This window comes from Poecilia mexicana, unplaced genomic scaffold (assembly GCF_051168715.1).
Source record: "Poecilia mexicana isolate PSO_F unplaced genomic scaffold, ASM5116871v1 scaffold_18, whole genome shotgun sequence".
NCBI classification, from domain to species: domain Eukaryota; kingdom Metazoa; phylum Chordata; class Actinopteri; order Cyprinodontiformes; family Poeciliidae; genus Poecilia; species Poecilia mexicana.
This window is the reverse complement of record NW_028263387.1, coordinates 7,682,092-7,702,756: the sequence shown is the minus strand read 5'-3', so window position 1 is coordinate 7,702,756 and position 20,665 is coordinate 7,682,092. Positions and strand designations below refer to the sequence as shown.

Sequence of the window (20,665 nt, the reverse complement as noted above, 5' to 3'; positions counted from 1 at the left end):
TGACTGTTCGCTGTTATTCCACTTGCTGAATCCAGCAGGTGGTTCACGATAACCGCCGAAAAGCATGACTGTGTTTGGTCTGTCTGGGTGAAACGGCGTGTCGCAGTGACAGCAGCGTGTGTTCTGCTGGAATCATCTCTTTGACCCTGAATTAAGTTGAGTGCTGGATGAGCTCTGGCACCCCCTACCTGGTTGAGAAGTGCTCTGATTTACAATACAGGCTGGTGGCGATTAAACAGGATTGTCTGCAAATCACTCGGACGATTCAGTACGATAAAAGACAAAGCGGCGTCGAGCTTCCACTGCTGTTTTCACAGAGACGAGCCACTATAACCACTAGAACGCCACAAATTCATCTGAATATTACGTAAAGACACAATGTGCGAAACTTGTTGTCTCTCAAGGGGAACGACTTGAATAATTAACTGGTTGCAAATTTGAAGATCACTAAAAATGCAAACTGGAATATGTAATGTGAAGATCTGCTTTGAATAAATTAGAAAATAATTTAAAAAAATGCAAATATCTCCTTTACAGGGTGTTTTTAGGGGTTAAGAACAAGAGACTTTGTTTATAAGTTTAATAACTTTTCAGGCAAACACAAAAACTGTCTAAAATATTGGCGTCTCTCAAAATTGGTACGTCAGGCTTTTTTTTTTATTTAAAAATATCAGTACCAGTGATCGGCCAGAACTCTGCAATCGGTGCACCCGTAGTTCTACTGGATGTTATTTAAGCTGGGGCAGAAACAATTAATCATATTATTCATGATTAATCGGTTACTGGCATATCAACCAACTTAGCAATTGATTAACCGTAAACTGGAGCATAGAGATTCAAAAACACACCATTTGTGCAAAAAAAAAAAAAAGACTCAGCAGTGCTCCAGGCAAAACTGTACAAAAAATAATATTTTTTTTAACAAAAGATTTAAAAAAATACACAAAAAGAAATGTCATGTTATTGCATTTCAGGCAGTAAAATGTTTATTTTCTTATTAAAAAGGAATTGAATTTGTTCATTTGCATTTTGGTGCATTTCTAATTTTGAATAAAAAAAGCTTTAGTTAAATGACTACACAATTAATCCATTAATCGTCAAAAATAATCAATAGAATAATTGAATACTGAAATAATTGTTTGTCGCCTAAAATCTGAATTTTAACAAAAAGTTTGTGATTGCAACCATAAAAGCATTGATTTGAAAATTTGGGTCAATATCAACAGCTGATATTAAATTAGCTATTATGGACAACAACTAGGGCTGTAGTGATACAATAATCTTACGATACGATACGATACACGACATTCTGCTCACGATGTGATGTATATTGTGATATTCAGCAAACAATACAATTCAATAAACTTTTGCAATTTTCTGAAACATTTTAGAGGAACAGAGTGATTTTGGTGACATTTTGTGACTTTTATAGAGTTGGATTGAATTAATTTAACTGAAAACTGATTAAAAGCACCAACTACACAATACCTGGCTGTGGTTGGACATGGACACAGACTTAAAGTCGACAACTGGACAAAATGAATTGAAGAAGTGGTGAGAAAACATGTTTCTTTTAATTTAAACAGTATAAACTGTAGCTTACATGCATTTGTAAAGTAAATAAAGTGCACCAAGCACCCTGCTCTGAATAGTTTGATACCTTTTTAACCTCGACACTTAACATCTGAAGGAATCACTCTAAGCCTGATGACCTAATCACTCTCCCGGCGAACCAAGCAGTGAGTGAGCAAGGTGACAGCTGGATGTTACGATACTTGCGGATGAATATCGATTTTCTTCTAGGAAAGAAAATATCGATATATATATATCGCGAAATCAATATTATTACACAGCTCTAACAACAACCAATATTTACAGATATTACATGTATTTTTCACAATCGTTTCGACACCATCGAGGTTAAACAAAAGTGAACAGAAACAGATGACAAAAAGATAAACAAATATCGGTTGTTTATATCGGCAGAGATTTATCTGATTGATGCGTTAAAAGCAAATTAATATCAGGTAAAATCAATGTTGGTACCGTGCATTCAAAGTTGCAACCAGGCAAAATAAATTGCTCAAGAGGCGTGAAGACTCTACGCACTGCAGAGTAAGGAAGACAAATAAGGACAGACCATGTAGCTGAATTTTCATGTCAGATTACAGAGAGGGCGGCGGGTCCGTCTATCTTTCCAGCAATGTTTTTTTTTTTTTTTTCTGAAGCTAATTCGTTTGATTATTCATTTGCTTCCATCCCCGTCTCCTCATCTTGCCTTTAGCTCGCACTGAGCCAATTAATTTCTGCGCACTCCGGAGCCGTTTCAATCACTCCGAGCTTTGTGTCCGTCGCGTGCGTCCTCGGTTCCTCCGCGTGCCGTCTCGATCCCACACACGTCGGCTTTCCTTCTGATCAAACCGACGACGCGGACATGAATAAAACATCCTAATGTGTTTGTATTTACGAACATGCCAGACAGAGTTGAGTAATAACACTGCTTATTGATGTAGTCTGGCACAGACGGCCCTGGAGGGGTTTTGTGTGTGTGTGTGTGTGTGTGTGTGTGTGTGTGTGTGTGTGTGTGTGTGTGTGTGTGTGTGTGTGTGTGTGTCCCGTACCTCGTTGCCGTACATCATGAGGTGGTGGGTGGTAATGAGGGCTTTGAAGACCACCACCCAGCTTGAGTTGGCTGTTCTCTCGAAAAGAGTGTCTGCCAGCTGGGGAATGTTCACGTTCATCTCATTGGTGCAGTGGATCAGATCTGCAGCACAGACACACACAAGCAAAACAAGTTGGTTAAAAGCAACAATACAAACCTGCAAGAAAAAAAAAAAAAATCAAATGAAATTTCAACTTTAGAAAGACGGCAATAAAAAAAAAATTACTCCTGACTTTCCATTCTCTGGAGAAGTGTTAGGAGAAGTTCAGGTGTCAGTCATTTACAGACCGGGGAGGGAAAATTCAACTTCAGGGTCCAGAAATGTCAGTCTATAAAAACCAGCAGCCCCAGACATCAGAGCCAGACGGAGCGCTATAAGATCCTAGAATGTTCCAATACTGACAGGTACCTGTTGCAGAGTGTCTGTGATCTTTAGGACTTTTACAATGTTTCTCTATTATAAAAACCATCTAGGTTTCTTATTATTGTATTTTTAAAGGCTTTGGATCAGATTCTGATAAGGCTGTTCACAATTTCCTGAAAAACAAAGTTTTAATTCTTCCTAAATGAGGAGGCCAATAAAATCTGAGTCCAGCTTACTGTGTGTGAAAGAAGGAAAAGTCAAAGTTGTTGGGAATATCCTCCTCTCTATTTTATATCAACACATTAAAGAAACTTCTAACATTATAACATCTATGAAGCATAAAGAGAGGAACTGCTTGTTGATGGTAATCAAACTTTTTTCAGCTTTACTGACCCTGACGAGGAACGATTCAGTCAAAAACCCAAAGAAAAAGATCAAACTTGAGCAACATCAGGTCATAACAATTACACTCTTCAGTGTGGAAGTGATTTCTGAGTGAAGACGACTCAAAATTAGCTATTTTCAGTGACAGTTTGTGCTTCAAATGAAATAAGTGGAAGACAAAAGCAGTAACTTTTAGATTAGATAAAGTAGTATTAGCTAACGTGCTGAAGGTTGAGTAAAGTAGTATTGGCTAACCTCTCGAATGTTAGCTAATATTGGTTTAGCAAACCCTCAGCATGTTTTGTAGAGTATTAGCTAACACGCTGACAGTTAGCTAAAGTAATATTAACAAACCTGCTGAAGGTTAGCTACATTTTTAAGCCATTTAGCTCAGTTATGAAACATAAGAGCCATAAATCACTGCGCATCTGACATGTTTTGCAAAAAGATCCAGTCAATGGTTAAGATTGGCGAGAAAACAATGACAAAAACAATGCTGCTTTGCAGAAACATATATGCTGGATTTTGGAAGGACTTGGTTCATAAGACTGGAAGAGTTAGAGAGCAATTTAGTAACATGATTTACTCTTCAAAAAAAAAAAAAGCTATTGTAAAGAAACTAGTTCTTATAGAAACGGCAGAGAGAATTTTATCACCTCATAAAAAATACAATCACAGATTTGTGGTAAAAATTAATAGAATTTTAAATATTATAAAAATAAAAGCCAAACATTTCTACACTTTAGTCAACAGAAAAAAAAATCTAAAATAAAGGCTAAGTAGCATTAGCTTAACGAAAAACACTGAATAACTTCCTACTAACAGGAAGAATTAAAAAATGTTGACAAGACTGAATGAATCTGCTTATTAGGAAATGGGTTCCTATTTTTACATTTGAACATTTGTGGTACACAGTCAGCAGCAGCAGCAGCAGCAGCAGACTCCTATAGTTAAAAGCAGCTGGCCCCTGCCTGGAAGCCCTTTTGGACAACTACTAACAATAACTAGCTCTGCTTCTCAACACATCGATTTTTACTGCAGGCTGCATGAAGCCCTGCGAGCTAAACACAAGTTCAAAAATCAGCCAGCTTCAGCTTTCATAGTAGACGGTATGAATTACAAGCATGAGCGAGGGCGATGGACACAAATGGTATTGTAAATCAAGGCTCCTTTAAGGCACAACGGAAAAACAGTTTAGTGCAGCTTTTAATCAAAGACTCCAGTAAACGGTTTACAAGATCACAGCTGAGTGATTTAAAGTGTGAGATTGAATTTACATTTGCATTTTGACTTTTTTTTTTCTTATAAAATGCTTTTAAGCGCTTATGATATGAAGATTTCTCTTTTTTTTTTTTTTTAAGAAAAAAGCAAAAAGGTTTTTGCTCTTATTTTCTTTGATGTCCTGTAAAGCACTTTGGTAGTATACAACAAAAGCTTAATATTATAAAATAAATAAATACTGTTCTTTTGAACTTGTGGGTAACCGGTATAACACTGATAAATGTTTGGCTTGAGTTAGTTTTAACTCATATAGCTCATGTAGCTGATTTTTTTTTCTGTTATTAATCAGCATTTTACCGAGCAGATTGCAAATTCATTGGTGTTGTTGCTCTTTTTTAGTCAATCTGTGTTTGTATGGATTTTAGTTTCCTGTTTAGATGAATTGAATGTTTGGAAATGCATATTAAATTTTCCCATTCCATCTTTTAATATGGTGCATATTGTTCTCAGGAAGATAAGGATTTCTTATTTAGCTTTCCACAGAGCAAAACTGGTTGATTTATGAATACTGACAATTTTACTTTGCTTAATATGGCTACAGCAGAATAAGAACTGCACACAAACCACAGCTTAATGCATTTATGCAAAACTAGAGAAAAAAAACTGGTCTTTACTACATTCAAGACTCGCTACTGAATCCAACAGGGAGTCAGTAGATGCCATTTATGCTATTAAGCATAAAAACAAAGGTTCTTAGTAGCTTTAAAATAACAGTAAAATTCCTTTTGGGTACTGTTCCATTCTGCCACAGTACCTATGTGCAAGACAAACGTGAGCAAAAGCCCTGAGAATGTGTGTCGTTTAGAAGAAAAGCCGGGCGGTGCTTTGCCAAACCACAGAGTTTCAAACACCGAGGGACAAGAGGCAGCACACTCCGATAAGATCGTCAAGAAAACTATATTTTTTTACAAAGAAAGTCTTTGTGAGGTTGCGACAAAGTTTATTGGAACATAAATTAGAACTTCAAAGTGAACATGGCATGAGTTTTATTAATGAAAGGCGGAGCCTCGGCTCGATTTTTTTTCTAGACGTTCAGTCAACCGCTGAGGATGGGGAGGAGAAGCAGCCTTTTGGGTAAATGAGGGAAGTTACATTAACCTGAACACACTGAGAACAGATGAAACGGCCCGTCTCTGAGAGGGAATGTGCTGAGGGCAGCAGGAGAGCACAAAGAACTGTTTTTTTTTTGTTTTCTTTGTCGTTTCAGAAATTAGACCGATGCAAGAGAGCTCGGCTTTTTGCTCAACTTGCTCCATTTCTTACTTGCAAATGTTCATTCATATCGCTCTTCTTTTATTTAGTTGTGCATTTGCAACATGCACATGCCTCACAAACACCAAGCTCCATGTAAATTCCTCTCAAATAAATGAATATTCCAAGTGCCCAAGAGCCCCAAAACTGAGTGTGTTTTTTTCCCCTCTTTCAGGAAGACTTTTCTTGTAGATTAGTCATGGGAAATGAGCTCTTTTCAAGTTTCTATTTGTATCGCTATAGAGGAATTTGCAGCATGACGAGGTTGTATTAATTTACACTGCAGGTCTCCTTCAAGTTCATGCGCGTCGCAATGCAAACACTGTAATAATACAGTAGAGTCAGAACAGGAACGGAGACCTTCCACTGCCCTTGGCATGGCCGACTTCACACAACACTGAAACCGTTTAAGTCCAGACGGCAAACGCCGGCATTCAACCAAACATGAACTTTTTAATACCGACGATGATAATATTGAGATTCACAACTTGGAAAGTTATTTTAAGACCCTAAATTTGTTTTAAACTTTCATAGTTTAAGGGTGGATTCACATCAGCCCGGTTTAGTCCGGTTTAAACAAACTCTGGTTCGGTTGTCTAGAAAGCCCGGTTTGTTTGGGGAGATGTGAATGCGCAATTGAACTCTGAAGCAAACCAAAACTGTAAACTCTGGTCCGCCAAAAAACTTAGTTTTTGATTCAATGAACGTGAAGTCTGGTGAAGGTCCGAATTCATATTTGGACGTGTGAAAATGAACTGCAGCATCTGGAATTATGACTAATGTTGCAATTTTGGTCCCTAATCAAACAGTCTACTGGATTATCAGGTGTGAAAACACCCTCAATTACACACAGATAGACTGAATTTACTAACTGAAGTTAACTAGTTTCCATTCATTTTCTTTAGCGATATTAAAGTTAAGGTGATTGAACATGTATCCAAACACCTTCCAATGTCTTCTGAAAAAAACTGACTTGACTGTCAACAAGCAGCAGCTGATGAATAAACATCTTTAATTTGTACTTGATCTCAGGCCGGGCAACACGATCTGACCGCAGCCCAACAGCTTGGCTGCCTCTCGCCGTTCTTGGCTTTAATGGAGATCGATTTGAGCCGACGCATGTTCAGGTCCCCCCAGCTTATCGTAATGATTCAGTGTCTCCGCTCGCCGCATGCAGGTAACATAGCGAGTCTCTCAAGTGCAAATCATCAATACACACACACTTTCGAATTGATCGTTCGCATCAGATCTGCTTTTCCGTTTGGGTTCGGATCCCTTCGGTTTCTTCCACGTGTCTTCGTCTCTTCTTGAGCTCCTCCTCTTTCCCTAGCATCCTTTTTGTTCTTCTCCACAGGATGTTATGAGCTGCCAGCTCTCACACCTGCTAACTACAGAAGCGGCTTCTCGTTAGGCCGCCGAGGCAGGGGAGGCTCCTGAAGGAAGTCTTCATCTTTGTAATCAGGCACCGGTCGCCCTTTCCTTTCCCTTCACCACGTTGTCTCATTCGAACGCACGGCAGACGGCCCTCAGTCCAGGTTTGCTCCAAATCATTCACTCAATGTGGCACTTCTCTCTTTTGACATACACACATCAGGAGGTGGGCTTCTCAGTCGATACAAATGTGACTGAAGCTGTGCAATACCAAGGTGTGTCACAGTGCTACCCGCCCATTTGGCTACAGTTGGCGACTGTCAGCGTTTAGCTGCTAAATGAGTGAATCTGAATTTTAAATGTTTCGGTTATATCCAAGAAAGAGCCTGGAATCGACTGGAAACAAGTCACATCGCTAAACTGGTCTTTTTTATATCTCATTTGCTTTCTCTTTATTTGCAGCTACTCCTTCTTTTAAGTGTTTCTTCTATCCGTCTGTCTGGGCTTGGTTTTTCTCAAAGCTCATGTTTTTTCATTAGGTCTGGAGTGGTGTTGCGGAAAGTGAGAGAGGGAGAGAGACGGAGTACTAAGAGTAGGGCTGATTAGCTCCACAGGGACGCCGGTGCACCAGTGTGTATGTGTGCTGGCGATAATGTAAAGAGGGTACATGTGCCGACTTAATCAGCCGGAGTGGAAAGCATTAGATGCTACTGATCCTGGACCTGGGGGAGAGGGACAAAAAAAGAAAACGGGGGGAAGTAAATGCAACTGAGGCACAGAGAGAAAGAGAGGAGTTGAACAGAGAGGAATAAGGGGAGGAGGGCGACGGTAAATAAAAAGAGAGATGTGTAACCGAGTGTGGAGGAGATGAGAAGAGATGATGAGCCATGTGAAACATGAGTGTCTCTTCATCCGGACAATTTGCAGGAATCCACAACCCCAGCGCTCTGCTAGCTCTCGCTTTGCCTCCTCCACTCCTCATCGAAAGCAAGACAAGAGACGCAGATGAGAAGCTCTTCTCGTTCTGCTGCACCTTCAGCAGCTAAACCAAGAGAATGAGTAAACAGCGAGACATCGATCCCAAGTCCGACCGGGCTAATTGGGGCCCGTGGGTTGCACAGTAATTAGTCAACGGAGAGCCGGAGCACTCCATTGATGAGAAAATTATACAATGTAAACAATCCGACTCGAAATGAGATCTCTGAGGCAATCGCGTGGGGTTTATTTTGCCTGAAAACTTGGTTAGGTTACGCAATCTTTGTTAGAAGGGCCCAGTCAAAGTAAAGCAATTAATGATCCTTTCTATTCTGATGATTCATAATATTTGACTGGGAATTTTGTTTACCGAGAATTCATAATCCATGTTACTTATGGTTTCAATTGTGTGTGTGTTTTTTTTTATTTCCGATTTATTTATTGTTTTCAGCTGTGTTTTATTTTGGATATTTAAAATGTCTTCCACTTCCAATGTGAAGTTTTCTTTACTAATTTAAAGTTTATTAGTTTTTGAGATAGTACTGGTATTGTTATGCCATTATCAATGTTACTTGAAAACTGCCCTAAAAAACACAATTAGTTCCAAACCAGGCAAAATCTAAGAATTAGTGATTCACGATATTAACACCAACATCAGTATCGTCCAACAGTAATTTTTTTTAAAAACATATTGGTATCGGTATATATAAAACTGGGCAGATAACAACCGATATTTTTTACCATCTTGTTGCCGTTTGGTTCTGGTGAGGGAGGAGAAGTTTGGTCATGTGGTATTTGCTTGGGCATGTAATAGTGCTAATGGTGATGCCGCAAAGGATTGTGGGGAGTTGAAAGCTGTGAGTCACTTGTGAAGTCAGCAGGGTTTACAATTTTCTTCAAGGTGTCAAAAGGGAAAAATATATAAACATCAGCATACAGTTATAATTAGAGGTGTCCCAATCCAATACTGATATCAGAAATTTGTCAGATATCAGCCAAAAAATACAAGCATCTGATTATCTTGGCTTGCATCTAAATTCTTCAATCTCCAGTATTCCAGCATTTAGTCTGCCCCAGCATTTCTATTCAGTAGCGCTTGTATCCCACATGAAGACCCACTGGCTAATAATAAATTGCTCAGTTATCATACCTATTGTTGATTAGGTATGATATCACTTGATCAAGTCTTTTCCAACATGTCACACTACAAATTAAGCAGTAAAAGTATGCCTAATATCGAATCGGGTCAATGTCGGTATCGGCCAGTACTCATAGCTCTGCTATCAATCTCATATCAGAAGTGATATCATATCAGAAGTAGTATCTGGACACCCCTCGATTCAATATCGGCTAAAATATTGGTTATCGGTCATAACTGCAATATTCAATTTGGATGTAATACATAAAATATGTTTATTACAAATAAATAAAAATATATATATATATATATATATATATATAATCAGATTTTTATGGAAAATTAAACAGCTGTAAGAATCTTGGTGGTTTTCTGCCCTCAGACCACCAAGACTCGTACAGCATAAAGCAGGTTTGCTAGCTACCTTGGTATTCCCCTCACACACACACACGTGAAAAACAAATGCTCAGTAAGTGTGATCTCATTCTCAACAGTGACCCTCTCTGTCCCTCCCCGAGCCGAGGTCCATTGTTACTTGTCGACCGCTGACCTCTGTGCTCTCTGGATGAAACAAGTGGAGACTCTCTGGTCCGGTGTGGAAGCTGGAGGGACCAGGCTCAGGGTCCAATAATGATCACCAAGAGAAAATTCACTAACATTTGTCTATGTTATTGTTGAAACTCTGAGGGTGATTCTGTACTGAATAGTCGTATAATGCTGAGTGATATTCTGAACGCAGGAGGTTCATTAGCGTGGGTTCTGACAAGCGTCTTATTAAACTCTCTAGTACTATATTTTGTAAAAAAAAAAAAAAAAAAAAAAAAAAAAAAGCACAACTACATCTTTTTGGTGGCTCGTGTCTGCACAGAGAGAGTTGGTGATTTGAACAACAGATGATTAAATAATTTAACAATAAGCATCAGATGATTTTGCTTGAATGATTGACCTTGATTGACTAGACAAACAAAAGGGCTAAATTACTAAATTAGTTGACATTTCAGTAATTGATTAATCACGATTAATCGTTTCAGGCCCAGTACACAATACTTTAATAACATTTTTTAAATTTTTGAATTCTAGATTCCCCATTTTTAATATCCATATTTGTGCCCAAATATGGATATTTGGGCACAAAACATCATCCTAGTTAGATTAGACCCGTTTTCTTAAACAAAATTATCTGTGGCTTCTTTTCCCCATATCAGGGCAAATTTGGATAATTTCAAATCTAGGTTTCTGCTTTACTGTAAGACAAACATCTAAATTATCAAGGAATATGATCATTTAGATGTTTCATGATTAGAAAATCATTTTTTCAATATCAGCATAAATTCTCTTCAGAAAACACACCAAGAGAAAATTATCATAAGTGCATTTGTGATAAGAGTTGCTCCTGCTTCCCATCTGTTCAACCCGGCTACAGAAGGTCATCAAGGATATAAATGTACTAATCTGCACACACACACACACACACACACACACACACACACACAGAGTATTGTCTAGACGTCTTTCTTTAGCTTTCTACAGCAAAATGCATAGTCTTTTCCTGCTGCTGGTATTAGAAGATGCGGTAAACAACCCAGGATTCCCAAGATTGTTTCATCAACCAGAATGAAAAACAAGGACGTCTGGACACTGTGCAGATGGACACTGTTCCCTCATTTTAGCATGATTTCTTATTATACAGCGTTTCCAAAACAGTGGATTTTGTTCCTCCTCCTGCAGGTTCAGATAAGGACGTTTAGCAGCACACACAAGTTAAGCTTATAATGATCGTACTAAACCAATAGCTCATCTTATTGGCGAGTCCCTAATGTAAGACATCAAATTACCATAATGACTCAAAAGTTGCTCCATTATCTGCAGTAAACAGTGTTAAATAATGCTACAGTATTGGTGAAACATGCTGAGTGGACCACTCCTGAGCCCAGTTGTTCTCCTTTACTGGGCTGAAGTCCTTGCTGTGCGTTCAGAGCATTTTCCAAGGGGGTTCTGGCTAAATCCTGAAGCACCCCGGCAACGATTACGCAGCAACAGACCTGGAAACGGCCCTCAGTTCTGGCTTCTCGTTCTTAAGGACACTACGGGACATGAGAGCCTTATTTATCATGCCCGACACAGTTTAATCTCTATATAGTTCAGTGGCTTTCTTCTATTTATGCCATTCGCTGGTCTTAAAATGCAGAACGGAGAGAGAGCGAAAGCCCAGACGGAAGTGCTGGTTCACATAGCTGAAATTCCTAAAAGACGGCTATGTAGACAATCTGGAAAAAACAGAGGAGGTTCTAAAGCTTTAGCCACCATGAACCAACATCGTTTCCCTTTGTGCACCTATTGGCTGTGAAATAATAAATGTTGACCTCTTACACCCTCAGGGGGTATAAATAAATTTAAACTTAACATTTTGGGCAAAACCTTTATGCGGAATAGTTTTTGAAAGATCAAAGCCTCTTTTAGCGGATACTAAAAAATAAAAAAAATTTAAAGGCACGTGGAGTTTACAGAGCAAGCCGAGGTCATGGCAGCTGGACCCACCGGTGGGTCCGTCGGGTTCTAGGGGTTAAAGCCTGAAATTGGACAGAAAATAAAAAGCTCAAAACGAAGTTAAGCACCCACAAAGTCTGGACGAAATTAGGGACAAATGTAGAGCAGGTTTTTCTTAGATGAATATGGTTTTCTGATTTAGAAACATTACGCTTTTTTTCTCCACCCAACATAACAGTTAGCAGAAAATTTGAGAAATTACAAAAGCATTGGCACATTAAAAACAGTTGGTGATCAGAGATAATTTCAGTGCTGAAGGGCAAGTCGGGTATTCGAAAATCTAACACGACAACTTCCACAGTCTTTGGTGTGGAAGTTGTCACTGAGGGAAGACTCAAAGGCAGCATTTTCACCATACTTAGCTTCTACTTAGCTTCATAAACATTAATATTTTCTATGACATTGCAACATCTATGGAGGTCACTCGGGCTGCAGGAAAGTGAGAGAGAGCTTAATAAAAGTTTCCTTTTTAGTTTTATCCTTTTGGGCTTCCAACCTGCGTGTGTTCTGGATTTCAGAGTTATAGTAAGGCCTCATATTCTCAAATCTACATGCAGAGACTGGTGTTTTAGTAATGGCCGCTAAGCTAACCATTGTAATCCTTCATAAAAGATGGTGTAGACAAATTAAAATGCCATCTCTAGCTATTTTATCTGTTAGACCTTAACAAAACAAAATTTTACAATGAAACGTCTTCTGTTGAAGGAAGGCAAAAAATTTTAAATATTTTTCATATGTCCAGTCATCTTATAGTTCCTCAAGAGAAATCAAAATCAACTTTTATTGACAAAATTTAAGATTTATAAAAAAACTGATGCTTAGAAAGTGGCTACACAATTTGGATCAGTGCATCCGCAGCCATTACATAATACAGAAAAATGCAGAAATGAACAATTTGACCTCAAGCAACAGAGCTAGAAAGTGTTAGTAAATCTCTAGCAGGTTTATAAGACATCCTGTTCCTGGAAACCTTCACTCACCTTAATGTTCCCATCAATAGTCTGCATGTGTAATAAATGACCTCCAAATCAAACAACTCTTCCTGGGTGTGTGGCGTTTTCTTTTTTCTTTGGCAGTGGCAGTTCATCAAGATTACAACAAAGGCAAGGCAATGTTTTTAGTGTCTTATGTAAGCATTAAAAAAAATACACATGGCAGCTGATGCACGGTTAAAACCCATTCTTATTCAACCAGTCAAACAACTTAGAGTTAGACACACACAATTGTATCCATTGGCAAGTTTTTATTCAGCAGATATAGCAGCGATATATGAAAGGTACTTCATAAAAGATTTATAGTCTCAATACTCCCTTTGGAACAAAATTGGGGAAAATTCATTTCTGATTATTATGGAGTTCAGAAAATGAACACCACCTGTGTTGCTTCAAGGAATCCAACACTTTGCATAAAGCGCCTTCAAGAGGCCAGAAACTTAACAGAAAAGGTTTTAATGACGGCGGCTGGGTTGAAGGACGACGTCTCTGACTACCGAGCCATCCTTGCCGTCCTGCTCGACCCGTGGGGAATTGAGATTATTGAGCTTTAATAACAGCTACCTGAACATGAGCATTGCCTCAGAGTTGACTGACCTTAATTCGAAGTCTGTGCAGGTAGCGGACGTGCGTGCCCAACAGACGTATGCAGATATAAAAAAAAAAAACAGACACTGAAAGGGCCTTGGGGGGCTGCAGCTCCAATCTGTTGAAGATTAACACTCCCCTGGTATCAGCACCTTGTCTGGCATTGCAGTAATCTCCTTCCCTTCCCCATATGTCTTTGTGTTACAGACTGTTAAAAAGGGGTTTGTCACAAAAGAGGATTCCCTGTACAAGCCTCCCCTGCCTGGCTACATGTTCATAAATCCTCCTTATATGGAGCGAGAGACGCAACGGAGGTAGGAAGACCTAAGTAAAACGCAACGCTTTAAAATCTGAAAACAGGCTTTTTTTCTCTCCCCACATTTCTTTGTTGGTTTTACAATCGCATAAAACACAGCTCCTTTTTCCCACCCAACAAGTGAATATTTGAAAGACTGTCCTAATTCAGAAGCCATGTATCTCAAACCGAGGTGCTGACAAGTGAAACAAAGCCTCTCCTACGGCTTTAGGGACTCTGTCGGATTCAATTCTCTCTGCAAGCACTCACTTCTCAGCCAATCGCACGGCAGATGTAACATTGATCTCTATTTGTGTTTATGGTGTCAGACAATAGAATTGGGATTGACCGACCGCCTCTGTGCACACTGGGCTCTCCTCACATTTCATCTCTGCCCAGAGAAATAAAAGGACCACGACTCCGCAGCGTCCAAGACAATATTAAACCGACTCACTCAACAGTAACTACCTGCCACTACACATAATGGTGTAATGCTAGCTCAGTTGGTTACCATTTTAAGCTGAAGTATTATAGCTCTTCATAATGCCTTAACAGAAAAGCCGAGCCAGAGTGTGGAACAGTTTTATCGGTGTGAAATGCTAAAGTTCAAAAAGTCAAGATGCAAATGATACTTTGCATGAATTTACATTTTTGCTTTATTGAGACAATGTTCCCTGTATGAGATGTAATCTGTATATCTTCCTCTATGATGAAATCAGAACATGGCTGCAGGTTTTATTGACAAAAGTATTGCTAAATTACAAAACTACAGTAAAGGTTGAAACCCTGCTCAAATGGCAAGTTCTCTAGTAGTAATGGCTTATTATCTTAATGTTTTCAGATAATATGGTTAGTAAATAAAAGTATGAAGAGGGGGCTTTATGTTTTTTTTCTTTATTGGAATGGTTAGGGGTGCCAAAAAATGGTGGCAATGGTGATTTTGAACACACACTTAAATATAATATGAGATTTTTCTCAGTTTAAGATTATGTTGCTGTAATAAAACATGATTTTCCAAGTGATGTTTATTGTTTGAACAAGGCAAGGGTCAGTTAAAGTCGCTTTAATGATGTGAACTTGAGTTTTCTCCGGCTGTGTGAAGCCCACCTATTGCTACATGTTGCCAGTCAACATGTGGCTACAAAAAAGGCAACTAGGCTTTCCTCTTGCTAAAAGATGTATACATTTGGACAGATAAAAAAAATACCAAAAAACAAACAGAAAAGACGAATTTGAATGGAAACAAAAGTTGCTTTGCCTACAGATCATCTCTGCTTCGAAGCTAGAAACTTATGAGCTACTGTCTGGCAGCTGACTGCAGGCTAGCTACTCAAAGACAACCCTAACCCTAACTGAAAGAGTAGAAAGAAGACTTATAAAATAACCTTGATAGACTGTTGAAAACATCTAGTTTAAATACCAGGTGCTTATTGTATTTACAGTGGTCCCCTGGAATTAACAGGGGTTAGAGGTGACAGCGGCAGAGAACGGCTAAAATCTGCAAATACTTAAGAGTCCCTCTAAAATGTTTATAACTGCCTATATTAATAGCTTAAACACCAAATACACCTTCATATGCATTAATATGCACGTTGGAAAATACTAAATTTTCAAAGCAGCAGGAAATTAAAATGGTAATCATTGCATTTCATATGCCATGGATTATCATACTTTGACAATCTCTGCTTCTACATCCGTCTTGCATTTGACTTGTCCATTTCTGTTGCTAATCAAAACATGGTTTTCATAGTGACTCCAGAGGACATGCAGAAAGAGTCCTGCCACAACCGTTTAAGTCAGAAGTACTGCAGAACTGCTGAGGTGAAAAAGAAGATCCAAACAGGTTTCAGAATGGGATAAACCACTAAGGCAAGTACAAGTTGGTCTATTAGACTACATCTGGTTCTATAGATGTAATTCCCCCTTTGATTCAATTTTACGACTACCCTTTAATGCCCCGTTTGAGATCCTAACTTTTATTTCCTCGTCAAGGAGAGATAGAAAGTGAAAGTGACACTCCCCGTCTTCTTCTACCCAACTGTTTTTCAAGCGGGGGAATTTGGGAAATCACGTCAAGGGAATGGGATTGAAGTCTGTGCATGCCTGTCTTAGTGTCTCTGCTCCAACTTCTTGGGGAAACATGTAGCAGTCTGACAGAACAAAAAAAAAAAAAAAAAAAGTGGGAGTGATAATGGCAGGCAGCTGAACATGCAAGCAGGTAAGAGACGGAAAGAAAAATAAGCCGCTGAACCCAGCCCAAGGGCTCCTGAGAGAGAGCGCTGCTAAAAATAACCAGACATCAGAACAGGACGGGAACAGAGGCACTGAATGTTCCCAAACACACGAGCATACTCCGGCAGACAAATCTCAGTTCAAACTGTGAGCCGTCGTCACCTGAAACAGGAGGTCAAATGAGTATTTAGAGTTCTCTTATGAGCAGATGGGTGAAGCAGAGGGTTCCCCCCAAAGAACGACGCTTAACCTAACCAGGTCCGGTGGAGTTTCCCAGGAAAATTAACGTTCATCACAGGGTTTCTGCAAGTTGGATCCAGTTAAAGTCAAGACGCACAAAAACAACATAACTTTTGGATTAAAGGACATTTGGAGAATATCTGGCCTTCTAAACATCATACAATAGGCTTTATAATAGTAACTGATGACATCGTTTACTGACATCCGTTATGGGACGTCTGAAATTGAAACTCCCTTATTGTGAAAGAATAAAGGACAATCAAGTCATGGTGTTGGTGGAGGTACTGGTGAGGGACTGTCATAGTCTAAAAACTAAAAGCCAAACTTTACAAAGTTCCTAAAAAACAAAAACAGATGCTTTGTAAGTCAGTTTAATAAAGTTAAACGTTGAAACTGTAACCTTTGTTCTCAGCCGCATTGAGGAAAAAAAAAAAAAGCCTCTTATGCTCAGTGGCTAAACATGAGTGGCGCCAACTACTCCAACCTGTTTTCATCTTTAGTTCAGTTCTGTGATGAAGAAAAACACGACGACGCAGAAATGCTTCAAACCATGACGGTAGGACTAAAATCAATATCATGATAACTGAGCAGTTCTCTTCTAACGATAAATAGATGATAATCATTTGCTCCATTTTCCCAACCTCTTCATTTTATCTAAACACCAAAAATAAAAACATGGGCAAAATGACTTCGGTCGTCGTCACAAATTTCGGCGTCTGTTAATTTTTGGTTTATCGCCAAAATCTACGTGATGGCACTAAACACAAGATGGTAAAATAGAGCTAGAAATCTTACTTGGTTTTTATTACTACCCATTTAAACCATATTAATGTATTAAATTCTTTCATTAAATACATGTTTTGTATGAAAATTTGATTAAATACACGTCTATGCAAATTGCAAAAACCTAACAACCGTTTTGTTTAATTTTTGAAACTCCATATTTTAATATTTAAAAGTATACCGAGTTCCCGCTCCATTCGCCATTGTTACAAGAACAAAAATCGCCTGGTTGGTTCTCAATGAGTCTGGGGACACGGTTGGCTGTGAGCCCGTCCTTCAAATCCAGAGAAAAGAACAACGCAGCCCATGAATTTAGATGAGACTCCTCGTTTCAAAAACAGGGACAATTTTAAGACCTTAATTTTAGATAACTAAATTCAAGACCTTGCAGAAACCCTGCAATAAGCAAGAAAAGGGCCAGTTTTATCTATTGCAATCGTTTAGCTTCCAGAGGTACCACAAACTTCAGAAACCGTACCACTGCTAAAAGCCCAACGCCTAAAAATAGTCGCTTGAGATCCAGATGACAGCACAAAGTGCCATTTTAAAGAAAATGCAACTAACTTTTGTACCATTTGGGCTTCTGTTGCCTAGTGTTCTGGTACAGCCATTAGTGTTTTGGTGAGTGTGTACAGTAGGGTCATTAAAGCCTTTTTTTAACTCCAGACTGGAACTTGTTGCACTACTTTAACAAAAAATAAATAATATCACAAAGAGCAGGAGTTTGGATACAACATATAAAGTGCCTCCGTCATGAAAGGTATAAGAAAATAAGTAGAACTAGCATAAAGGCAAATGATTACAGTGAATTATGTGCGCTTTTTAAAGGCAAACTGCACTAGCATTGCTGAATGACTGAAGATGCAGGATATTAACTAACCACTTGCTCGGTGCTATTGACTCGTCAGGTGCATTTTGAAACCTGGCCGCTGTGTGCATGAACCGGTGAGGCCTGCAGAGGCATTCGCTGACCCTCTGTCTGCCTTTACAGCTTGTTACGAGAGCCACAGCTTCAGCAGCATCCATAAGGGATTTCAATTAATAATGAAAATCTATATTTAATAGATTTTCCAGAAGTTTAAACAAGTGTAGGGTGGGTTAGATGTGTAGTGCAGAGGGTTTCTATATTCCTCGGAACTTGAGGCAACTGTGTGACAATGAAGAACATCGAGCATTTCTATCCAACATTTCCTCAATGTCTGTCTGGTTCCTTCCTCCTCTTCTGAAAATATTTTAACATGATCACCTGAAAATGCAATTAGAGATGAGTCTCAACGGGCAAATTACCTGACACGCTAAGCTGTTCAAAACGCCAAATTATGCTTTTTAGCTTCACTACTGTCTTTCAAATGCAACATATGTTAACATTAGTCTTGTTTTCACAGGCTTGAACTAAAAATGCATCTACTTAACCTTCCTTAGGTTCGCTTTTTGCTCTCCCTCTACTTCAAACCATTGTCTATAGTTTTCCTTCACTCCTGAAACCAGCACAGCGCACAGTAGCCAGCTTTGACAAACGTTTAACAGTTTTAAAGTTTCAAACTCTGATGATACTTCACATTGTTTTAAAATATTTATATAAAAATAACTTCCTTCTGAAGGTGTGGCGGTCGTTATTTTGCCGTAGCAGTGTGCGCCACGATCAATTACATGTAGAGGAAACACTGTAATTAACGCCACTTTTTGGCAGTACAACAAAGAAAAATGACACAGAAACATACCAAGGCTGCTTCTCTGTTTAATTTAATGACCTGAGTGATCATGCAGTCTCTCACTGTGACCCCCCCTGCAGTGATATTTGTTCACTCAATCACAACCTGTGTGTGTTGTGGTGTATAATTACATGTTCCCAGACTGTGGAGCTGCTTTGCAACCTATTCAATACGCACTAAAACAGACTAAAGCTATCCCTTGAGACTCAGAAACTGTTTCAATTTCACTCTCCCCCCTCACTTCCACCCTCTTGCTTGTCACACAGTCACATACTTAGGGTCTCACACTAAACACTCCACAACACGTGCACTCCCTCGGGCTCAACTTGAAACAGACGCATCCAGACGGACGGCGAGTGGTAAGCCGTTTTTTTTTTTTTTTTCCCCCTGTCTCGTAGTCCAAAACCCAAGCCTATCTCCCCTCTGCAGAGGCAAAGAGGGGCTTTCCACCCCCTCGCCCTGTTTAGATAGCATTAGGCTCACCTACAATTACTTAAGACGCAGGCGTCTCGGCTGGGCTGCTAACCGGATCCACCCAGCAGCGGCTCCATCAGGGGCTGGAATCTAAATCAAGTGGCACTAAATGAGCTGGCCAGCCTCTCTTTTTTCTCTCTCTCCCTTCATATTCTGAAACGACACTGAGCTCTTTCAATTCATTAAAAAAGTTTCAATACTGCCCACTCTCTGGACGACAGCAAACCTGGGCATGTGTGTACACTGCGTAATGGGAAATGGGAAGGGCAAAGAATATAATGGGAGTACGTGACGGCACTGCAGAGCCAGAAACGGCTTGAAACGTAAATATTAAGCTTCAGAGTCAAACTGTAAATCCTCTCCTGATATTGTGTGGTGGGAAAATGAACACTAACAACATCTAAATGTTGGGAGTTTTGAAATGAATAAAACAGAGACGTATTTGTGGAGAAGGGAGTCAAAGCCTGAGGCCAGATGTGAAGCTTCTCTTCGGCTCCAGCGTACTCTGCGGTCTGGAATCTCTTCCTCCTTCCTGTAACCAGAAATCAAAGCGCTGCCTATCAACAGAAAGTATATATGCATGACATCCGTCTCTCTCTGAGATCCAACATTTATGAAGGCACATTATAAAGCAGAGGCTCACCAGCAAAAGTGAAAAATGGATGCAGCTCAGCCTAGCTGGTTAGCCTTGGCCCTAATTATGTTCTACCGCTTTTTGACCAAGGCATTTCCAACGTTTCCCGGACTGGTTCAAAGGATCCCCCCCAACCCCCCGACCTTCCCTCTTTCTCTCTCTGCTGCTCTGACAGCATAGGAACTTGCTTACAGCGAGAAAAACTGGTTTGTGACTGGCACCAGCTCCTTTCTGTTTCCGTTTTAGAACCTAAAAAGATTCACACAGGTGTTCGCAGGCACAGCGAAACAAAAAACATCAAGGTTATCCGGAAGCTTTGTCGCCAGCAATGGGAAAGTCTGAGTGGGCACTATCTAGACGCAAGGTGAAACTGAAACCACATGAACTCAAGCTCTTGTAACTTCCTGCCCAAAGAGCAACCCGCAGACTCTGTAAACCAGGCAAGGCTGGTAGTGATGTGCAAGCAGAGCTAGCTCTGTGCTTGCTGCGGGAAACAAACGTGCTTGCAAGTCTTCACGGACAATACGGGCTTTAAAGTCGTGGATATTTCAGCTGAACTCTTCTTTTGGTAGCAAGTACTCCTGGATAAGGCCTTCTGAGATTAGCGGCATTTCATTTCTAGAGGGATAAATCAGTAGAGCTACTATGAGCTACTTTCTTTGTCTTTCCACTGAAAGTGTTTCAGCAAATTTAAGACTTTTAGATCTTTTTAATGGCACTTGGAATGAAATTTAAGACTGAA

General features: G+C 39.6%; 1 protein-coding gene across 5 annotated transcripts in view; it reads right to left on the bottom strand.

Annotated features, from left to right (window-relative positions):
• Positions 1 to 20,665, bottom strand: part of LOC106926942 (phosphatidylinositol-binding clathrin assembly protein) — a 112,468-nt gene that overhangs the window by 65,090 nt on the left and 26,713 nt on the right. For all 5 annotated transcript variants that reach the window (XM_088015829.1, XM_088015831.1, XM_088015832.1 and 2 more), the window contains one exon: positions 2,622 to 2,764. In XM_088015829.1, coding sequence (XP_087871955.1) covers positions 2,622 to 2,764 — 143 coding nt within the window. The remainder of the gene's footprint in view (positions 1 to 2,621; positions 2,765 to 20,665) is intronic.